The sequence below is a fragment of the Buceros rhinoceros genome, unplaced genomic scaffold (assembly GCF_000710305.1).
Source record: "Buceros rhinoceros silvestris isolate BGI_N320 unplaced genomic scaffold, ASM71030v1 scaffold18813, whole genome shotgun sequence".
In the NCBI taxonomy this organism is placed as follows: domain Eukaryota; kingdom Metazoa; phylum Chordata; class Aves; order Bucerotiformes; family Bucerotidae; genus Buceros; species Buceros rhinoceros.
Window position 1 is genome coordinate 9,673 of NW_010403240.1, and position 9,125 is coordinate 18,797.

General features: G+C 39.0%; 1 protein-coding gene across 1 annotated transcript in view; it reads right to left on the reverse strand.

The window, feature by feature from the left end:
- Positions 1–246: 246 nt before the first annotated feature.
- MBOAT2 (membrane bound O-acyltransferase domain containing 2) overlaps positions 247–9,125 on the reverse strand; it is a 22,734-nt gene continuing 13,855 nt past the window's right edge. The window contains exons 7-9 of the mRNA XM_010132946.1: positions 4,026–4,158; positions 1,349–1,500; positions 247–827 (exon numbers count right to left, since the gene is read on the reverse strand). Coding sequence (XP_010131248.1) covers positions 605–827; positions 1,349–1,500; positions 4,026–4,158 — 508 coding nt within the window. The 3' untranslated portion in view covers positions 247–604. The remainder of the gene's footprint in view (positions 828–1,348; positions 1,501–4,025; positions 4,159–9,125) is intronic.

Sequence of the window (9,125 nt, forward strand, 5' to 3'; positions counted from 1 at the left end):
ACGTACTGTAATAGTTTGAGATACTTTAAGAAAACCCTCCAAATACTGAGATGCTTATTGCAATTCCCTTTTAAAGATTCAAAAGCCTTCTAATGACTTTGTATTTCCTATTTCAATCTTCTTTATAGCATATAGTATTATATATTTGAAATATGCTTTCCACATAAAATCAAACTTGAAAATACCCACTTAGAAACAATATTTCAGTAAATAGAGGGTTTAAGGCAAGTCATTCACTTGGAAAAATTAATTTCCATTTGTTAATCCTAGATTGACACAATTTTTTTCCACCCCATCAGTGCCTTGGGATACACAACATACATTCAGCAAAGGGCACACATATGACCCTATGGACATACGCTGCAAGTCCTGAGTGCCCATTGAAATAATGGTAATATCTTCATATAAGGCGTGACCCACAGGGACATGGCATGGGAGGGGTTAATCTGTTTTGTTTCCAGTCTTGCTATTGTATGTGATTTTCCTAAGTAATGCATTCTTTTCTTACTAAACATCTTTGCAAACAAATACAAACCCCTTTAAAAGGTGCTAAAAATGGGTTTCTGAAAACATACAAAATATATTCATCATAGAATTTCCTCAATCACTGTTTTAATGCTTGATATCTGCAGGTTATTTCTTGTTTCTGACTGAAACTATTATTTGTTGTGGAATAACTGTTGTTTTGCAAAAGATTTTCTTCTTCTAGTTTTTTGGACCACACAGGCTGGATGCTTTCACGCTTTTTACTTCCTTTTTGAGTTCTTTTCAATGGAAATACCAACAACACCAGGATGCTGGCAATATGAAGACAGAAATAGCAGGAGCTAAAAAACAACAACAACAAAAAGAATTCAGTAAAATTCTGATCACTCTTACAGGATGCCTAAGGAATAAACTGTTAGAACTCACTTGCATACGGTATTTTGCATGTAAGACATTAATATTTCCTTTAAGAAATAGGGGGGGAAATAATAAATTAAGTCTTCCCTCACAGTACTGAGCGCTGTAACAGAGATGTAAAGAGAAGAAAAGTGTGCTCTCAACTTTTTTTTCAGTTACTTTTGGGAAGTCATTATCTAGTCTTGCTATAAAATAGTTCAAGTGCATAAAGTAGACTCAAAGGTACCCTCTGTTTTTCTTTTTGTTGGTGTTTTTTCCCTGCCCCAGTAACTAGTAATTCTATTACAATAGAAAAATGAGAGCACTTTATGGTTTCTCATACACAACACAAGGTATGTTCAAGCACTAGACCAGAAATACAGAAATAGTTTGCTCAGCTAACAAACCAATCTTAGAGTTATCACTACAATAGCTTCAGAAACCTTATGCCACAGAAAATACTTACCTGTAAAAGGTGAAAGAGGGTTTTACAGAGAGCAGTACAAATGGCACGACTGTGTAACTTATTGCTACTTGAGTTGCCATCCATGTTATAATATCATAACATAGTTTAACAGCAGGAGATTCAACAAAATAGTGCCTGATATTGTTTCTTATCTGAAAAAACAGATAACGGTAAGTTAGCTTAGAATAAACTTCAAGAGCTATGTTACAGTACAGTTGGTTGCACTTCCACACAGTTCATGGAATGAATCTGAATGCTACTGTTTGGTCAAGTACCTTTGAACTATTCAAAATGCCCATCAACTTCAACAGCAGTCGGTTAAAATTCTTTGCCTTTTGGGACACTGCACTTCATCCGGCACAGGAATTTAAGTATTTTTAAATTCAAGCAGAATTTAAATAAATTGATCCCCCCCTAAATCCAGTGCCACTTTGGCCTGCTTGTCTCAATGAGGCAGACATTCTATTCTATCACGCCACTTCGTAAATACAGTATTGGAGTACGCGGAAGCCAGAATGCTTCTGTTGAAAGCTTCTATATGATAAGTCAGTTTCATATACTCACTGGTAAAATATATTTTAAAACAAGTAGGGTATAAATCAGAATATACAAAATATCAGTTCTAGTGATGCATTTAATGAATCTTGATGATAACTAATATCAAGTGGGACTATTACCAAAATGACTCAATTTTCTATGTTGAGTCTTCTTTTGTTCATAAAATTCTGTTCAAACCATGAAATGCAATATAAAAGGTATTTTAAGTAATTCAAAACCCACACAGGTTAGGGTTCAGTTTTATCTAAGCCTGTAACTAAAAAGACACCAGTAGATCTTTGCCCCTCCTTCCTTTGAACAGTCCTCCTTGCTCACAATCTTATTTGCTGACAAGCCAAGACGGGCTCAATTCAGCATCCGTGTAGCTTGGTATCACAGTTGCCACCTTCCAGTCACCAGCACTGAGGCAGTCATCTCTGAAAAGCTGCACACAGTACATAGTTTAGCTTATCCAACCTTCAGCTTCTTTCGAACTCCTGGTTCCAAAGAACAAAGCCAAGGCTAGCTCCTGCCAGTTCAATTCTTTACGTTAAAAACCTTTTTTACCCTTCTTGTCCTTTTTACCCAAATTCCCCTGTAGATACAGCATTCCCATTCAGCCTTTGTTTAGTTAACCTGAGTAAAACAAGTAATTCTAGCCACATACCCTTCATCCTGCCATCTCCCCCCAGTTTTCTCCTATGGTCACGTGCAATGACTTTTTTCTGAGTGCTATAAAACTTGGATGAAGTTTCACAGAATTTCTTGTAGAGAAATCCAATATTTATTTTAGGACCTGAAGGACAATGTTTAAGATAAATCTATAATTGTCCAAGGTAATCACCTGATTTTGAAATATGTAATGATTAAAGGGAGTAAAATGAATTGAATACATGCTTAGGCATGACAGGAGAAGAAAGTGTGGATCAGAGCTGCCAAACTTTGGCGATGAAGTCTGCTAGAGTTAAACAGTAAACATGCTGGAGTACCTCTAACATATAAGTTAAGTACCTGTTAATACAGAAACTTGAAATATTTTTATCATTTACACTGATTGATACATATGGAACGTGAGTACAATGCAGCTCACTAGTGAAGCCCAGGATGAAGGGCAGTGAGCACTCCCATTCACCAGACTCACCTTACTGAGAGAACATGACAACTTTTACCTGTGAACTGTCCCTGAACCTTGGCTTTTGCACCAGCCCCTGGCAGATAAATGTCAAAAGATCACTGTAATAGGGAAGGAGAAGGGAGCTATATCCATCGTAAACAAAGGAGTAAATTCTGTCAAACACAGGCTATACCCACATCTTTATGAAGAAAGAGGAGGAGCAATGTTTCTTCACTAGCACCAATCTAAATCTGAAGTACAGATTTCCCTAGCTGTTAGAGCAATGAAGAGTGGCCTGCTTCATTTCTCATTCTCATGGTTCCTTCAACAGGAAACTGGTGTGTCACGATGCTCTGAGCTGACATCTTAATTTGTTTGTTCCTCCTTCCCATCGAATAACTGATAAACCTGTCTCTGCTCTTACATGGCTTTCTGAAGCAGAACTGAGAGATTTCTTGGGAGATTTGCTTGTTCCAAACAGTTCTGAATAGCAGTTGCAAAAGCTTGGTAACGTGACTGTGCCGATGGTGCTCCAGTTTTGAATAGTAACTGCACTACAGATTTTTATCTGCTGGTTGTGGGGGAGCATTCTTTAGTTACCATCTTTACAATAGTACTGGACAGAAGTTAGGGAGGGGGCAGACTCTATAAGTATATAGCACTGACCCACAAATTTTAAGCTACTCATCATCAGTGATATTTGCATCATTAGAAAGTTTTTTAAAAATTATCTTAGATAACACCATCCTGTTCAGCATGGCATAGCAATCCATTGATAGAGAGGAAGAGCTTCCACAGAAGAGATGCTACAAAGATGTTGTAGGCTGTGTACAGTCTTGCTTGCTTCCACTGATCAACTTCTCCTTAAAATTTATCATTCCCACTGCTCTCAACTAAAAAAGTAAACACCACTATCAGGCAGACACGGTGTATCCACTGTAAAGCACATCTCTGGACTGCAGAACGTGATCAATTTTCTTTTACAAAACTCATTATTACGTAAGAAGATACTTGGTTGGTACTTACAGCTCGTGCCGCTAGTGTCATTAGTACTCCTGTTAAAAATGTTAAATAATATCCTGGGTAAACCCCATGCCAGATGGCAGAAAGGATGAAGGTTTGGATCGTTGGGCTGAAGGTGGCTCGCTCATAGCACACTCTAGCAAGTCAAAGACAATTCAAGATAAATAGCATGAGACAGATCACCAACTTTCCCATTTATTATTTATACATTTATACTTTCAGCAGTTCCATCTCCAACACATCATTCGCAATGCAGTTGCAGTTTACTATTTTCAATAATGTTGCCGCTATATTACAACTTACAGAAAATACTTCCTGCTATTCACAGCTCCTGACTGAATCCCTCAGTGCTAACCTATGCGCAGTGCCATTGCATTTGGTACTTATGTACAACAAAGTGATACACAAGCATCCAAAGATGGGTGTTGGTGTTAATAAGGGATCTTGAGCCATCCAAGAGTGTCTCTGAAAAGCTACAGTGGAAGGCACAGATCACCCCACAAAGTCTTGCAGTGAGTCAGATATTTATTTTTCACAAAAAGAAAGCAGCTTATAGGAGAAGGGGAAAAGTAACAACTACCTTTAATTTTGAGTAATAGAGTACAGTTGAAAATGTGTCTGTGTAGGACAATTAGGTGAGCATAACAATGAAATTATAATTAATGACTCTAGGGATGTGAGAATTTCAAATAAGGAGAATGCTGAACACTGCTGTTTAAAAACTGAGACCCTGAATTGTTAGGCAAGGTCCTACAGCAAGGAATTCTAGAAGGAAGAAGGGAAAAAGGAATCCAAGAAATGTAGTTTCTAGAAGACAACATTAAGTGACACAATGACAAACCATCATGATGTGGAAGAATGATAGGAAACATGGTAAGGTCCTGATATGGCTTCATCAAGAGTTCTTTAATGATCTGAAAACCAAAAATCAACAGGAAATATGGAAACAGATACACACTAACATGAAGCAAAAATAAACAGCACAAGCATGCGTGAACACACACCTAACACACAAAAATGAGTTTTAACTAAAAAAGGCCATAGACACTAATATGTAAAAAGGTTTTATAAACACATAGCAAATAACAGAGAAAGAAAAGAGAATGCACGTCTATTAGTCAAAGGACATGAGCTAATGATACGGAAAGCCAAAACATTCTCTACTAATGTTACTAATTTATTACAACTTCCACATGTATAAAAGACAGCTGAAATCAAATGATACAGTCAGTGTTCAAGACGAGAGGGAGAAAAGACAGGATCCAAATAGATCGGAAGTGTACTTTGCTAATTTAGTTTATTCCAGTCACACAGATGTGGTAAGTTTTATCTTCTTAGGTCTTCAGTGCAGTGTACCAGCACAACCCCCTTCCCTTGCCAAAGGGCTTCGGTAACAATGGCCGTTAAGATGAGAAGGGGCCAAGTAGGGTGCACACACATGCATGTGTAACACGCAGAACTATCAGGGGACGTTTGCCGGAAACAGACCACCTTAAAGAGGAAAGCAACACTGTCCAGACTAAAGAGTAACTAGGGAACTTCAAAGGGACTTTTGAGACAAAGAATCTCTCAGCCTAGCAAGTACAAAAGCATTAAGAAAGTTTGTAACAACTCAGGGAGCTAACTTGGAGCAAAATAGTAGCGATCAAAACCTGGTCTGACAGTGCCGGAAATAACCCCACCAAGCACCACGACCTCTGTCTCAGTCAAGAGAGGCCATGCTCCCTGAAGACACCAGTAGCCTGCATCAGTGCAGTATGCAGTACACAGGGAGCAGTACCTCACCCCTATCTGCCGCACGCACACGAACTTGCGGCATGCTTTTCTAACTGGCATGTCAATCAGTGGGTTCACGCAGAGCTGGAGCAGGCAACATCTCCCACAGGCAGTGCAGACAAGCAGGGGGCCCATGGTTCCAGAAGGAGGTGTGGTTTTGTATCCCACATGTCCTCGGGAGTGGAGGTGCCGTTTCCATATAACTGCATACGTACACGTGGGCTATTGGAGCTTCTTGGTATTAGTTACAGAACAACATTTAGAAATGTCTATTAAACCTGAATACTAAACACATAAAAAATGTTACCTGTTCTGGTACTGATAGCAATTCTAAATGTATATTTAACCGACTGATGGTTAATTATGTCTCATTAATTAATTGATAAATGGCTTCAACCTTTATTTAATTAACTAGACAAATATCAGGTACATCAGCTATATACACTGGCTGCTCATGGCTTGGATGAGTGTACTCTTTGCTGAAAAGGACCTGGGGGAGTTGGTCAACAGCCAGCTCAATATGAGCCAGCCGTGTGCCAAGGCAGCCAACAGCACCCTGGCTCATATCAGAAATCTTGTGGCCAGCAGGAGGAGGGCAGTGATTGTCCCCCTGTACTCGGCACTGGTGAGGCTGCACCTTGAATACCGTGTTCAGTTTTGGGTCCCTCGCTGAAAGAAGGACACTGAGGTGCTGAAGCGTGTCCAAAGAGAAGGACAAGGGAGCTGGGTGAAAGGTCCAGAGCACCAGTCACGCGAGGAGCAGCTGAGGGAACTCGGGATTTTTAGTCTAGAGAAAAGGAGACTGAGAGATGAACTCATCGCTCTCTACAGCTACCTGAAAGGAGGTCAGTCCCTTTTCCCCCCTGTACTCGGCACTGGTGAGGCTGCACCTTGAATACCGTGTTCAGTTTTGGGTCCCTCGCTGAAAGAAGGACACTGAGGTGCTGAAGCGTGTCCAAAGAGAAGGACAAGGGAGCTGGGTGAAAGGTCCAGAGCACCAGTCACGCGAGGAGCAGCTGAGGGAACTCGGGATTTTTAGTCTAGAGAAAAGGAGACTGAGAGATGAACTCATCGCTCTCTACAGCTACCTGAAAGGAGGTCAGTCCCTTTTCCCAAGTTACAATTGATAGGATGAGAGGAAACAGCCTCAGGTTGCATCAGGGGAGATTTAGGTTGGATATTAGGAAAAAATTTCCTTACAGAGAAGGTTGTGAAGCACTGGAACAGGGTGCCCAGGGAAGTGGTGGAGTTCCTATTCCTGGAAGAATTTGAAAGACATATAGATGTGGTGCTGAGGCACACGGTTTAGGGTCCTTGGCAGTGCAGGGTGCATGGTTGGACTTGATGATCTTAAAAGATCTCTTCCAACCAAAATCATTCTGTAATCAATGCATGGCAGGTAAGACACATGCCAGAAAAAGTCATCAGGCCTCAATTTTGAAGAGTGAAAAGTAAGCTTAAACTCCTCCGTGGATTTGTCAATAATAAATTACGTTGCAATGCTTTGTTTGACATTCCTAAAAGCAATCCAAGGAAACATGGTCATCACAACAGGCTGAGAAAATCTATTCAAATATGGGTGGTTCAGGTTATCTTATCCATAATTTGGTCTAGAAGTGGGAAGATGCATCAACTGTTCAGCAAGGTACTGCCTTCGGAATGATGTTCTGACATCCACAAGATGAAGTCCAAAGCATAGAACAACTGATTAGAAAAGTGGAAGAATCAAAACGGTACCCATTCCTCTAACATTACTGAAAAGATGTAGCCGAGTATGAGCAAGAAACAACAGCATGAACACTGAGTATAGGCTGAGCATGAATCAACAGGAGATCGCTGCAGCAAAAAAGACATACATAATACTGTTACCTATTAGAAACAATGTTATCTAAAGAAAATTAAGGTAATTAATCCACTCAAACCATTCCACTCTGCCTGTAACAAGACAGGGGAAGACCTTGGAGATCTTAGCAGAAGTACTACATCCACTGTAAGAAGACAGAAGTTTGGAAAGATGCCAGAAGAGAGCTACAAGAACCACAGTGGTTTTGCAAACATGACCAAAGACAAATGGAATTAAATGTTTTCTTTGGAAAAAAGAATGAACAGGCTGAGAGGGAACATAACAGCTTCCCAGTCAGGAAACACTATCATTATATATATTCTTCAGACATGCTACTATGTAAATACCTATTTTAACTCGCATGCTTGTAACAGTAATACCTTTGAACTGTTGTATTTTGTCATCTACAGTAAATGTTAATTAAATTTCTTAATGATCCGTAGATCTGTTAACTCTATTTTTACAAGGAGTCAAACAGATGCAATCAGGGTTTAAGTTCTGTAATTCTCACGGTTCAATTTCTCTTAATAGGGTATTAGAAAAGAACAGAACAAATGCTATTGTCTGGTATTTCATGAGAGATAAACAACTAAGATTTTAAGTACTTCTGTAAATGGTAAACAAGTGAGGTATTAAAAGTGGATGTTTAAAGTAGTACGTGAACTTGTCCTTTATTCAAACTGCTGTACCATTGTAACTAACCAAATGATTGGTACCACTATTTATGGTCCTCACATATAATCATTAAAACACTCTTTTACTTGCAACAGAACTTTAATATCCACCTTTCTGCCCTTACACCGTGGTAGAATCAATATGGATTTAGACAATCCTCAAAGATTCTTCTATGACTGCTCTTAAAAATATTTATTAAAGGAGATGCTTTACTTTTTCTTCTTTTAATATCACCCTGAGCAACTGATTTGCATTTTTTCTTTCAATTCTTAACAGGAATGTTACTTTTTTCTGCCAAAAGGAGATTTCATTTAGTCTCATTCTCTAACTAATTAAAATGCATTTTAAAATAGCTAAATAGCTTATTTTCTTTATTAAATGATACACTTCAATACCTGCAAGCATGTAATTCTTCTTTGCTGACTGTCCTAGCAAAAAATTCTTTTGCCTATTGAGCCAACTAAAATAATCACATAAAATTCAATCTTTGTTTTTAATTGGGTCAAAAAAATATTTCAGGAAGAAATTATGGAATAAAGAGAATCCACTATAAAGAAATTTGATGGAAGAAATATCCTGTTGCCAGCCATTCCACAATAAGAGATAAGGTCCTCTGAGTGATCCCAAGGTAGGGGTCTCGGTTAAACTTGCACCTATCGATAAAAGATGAACTGAACAGAGACAGGGAGAAAGGAAAGACCACTCGCACACTACTCAAGAACACTTTTTAACATTCTAGTTACCAGAGAGAAGTAGTAAAAGCAGAACGATGGAGTTCACTGGGCACTATACCTGCACCCCAGACAAGG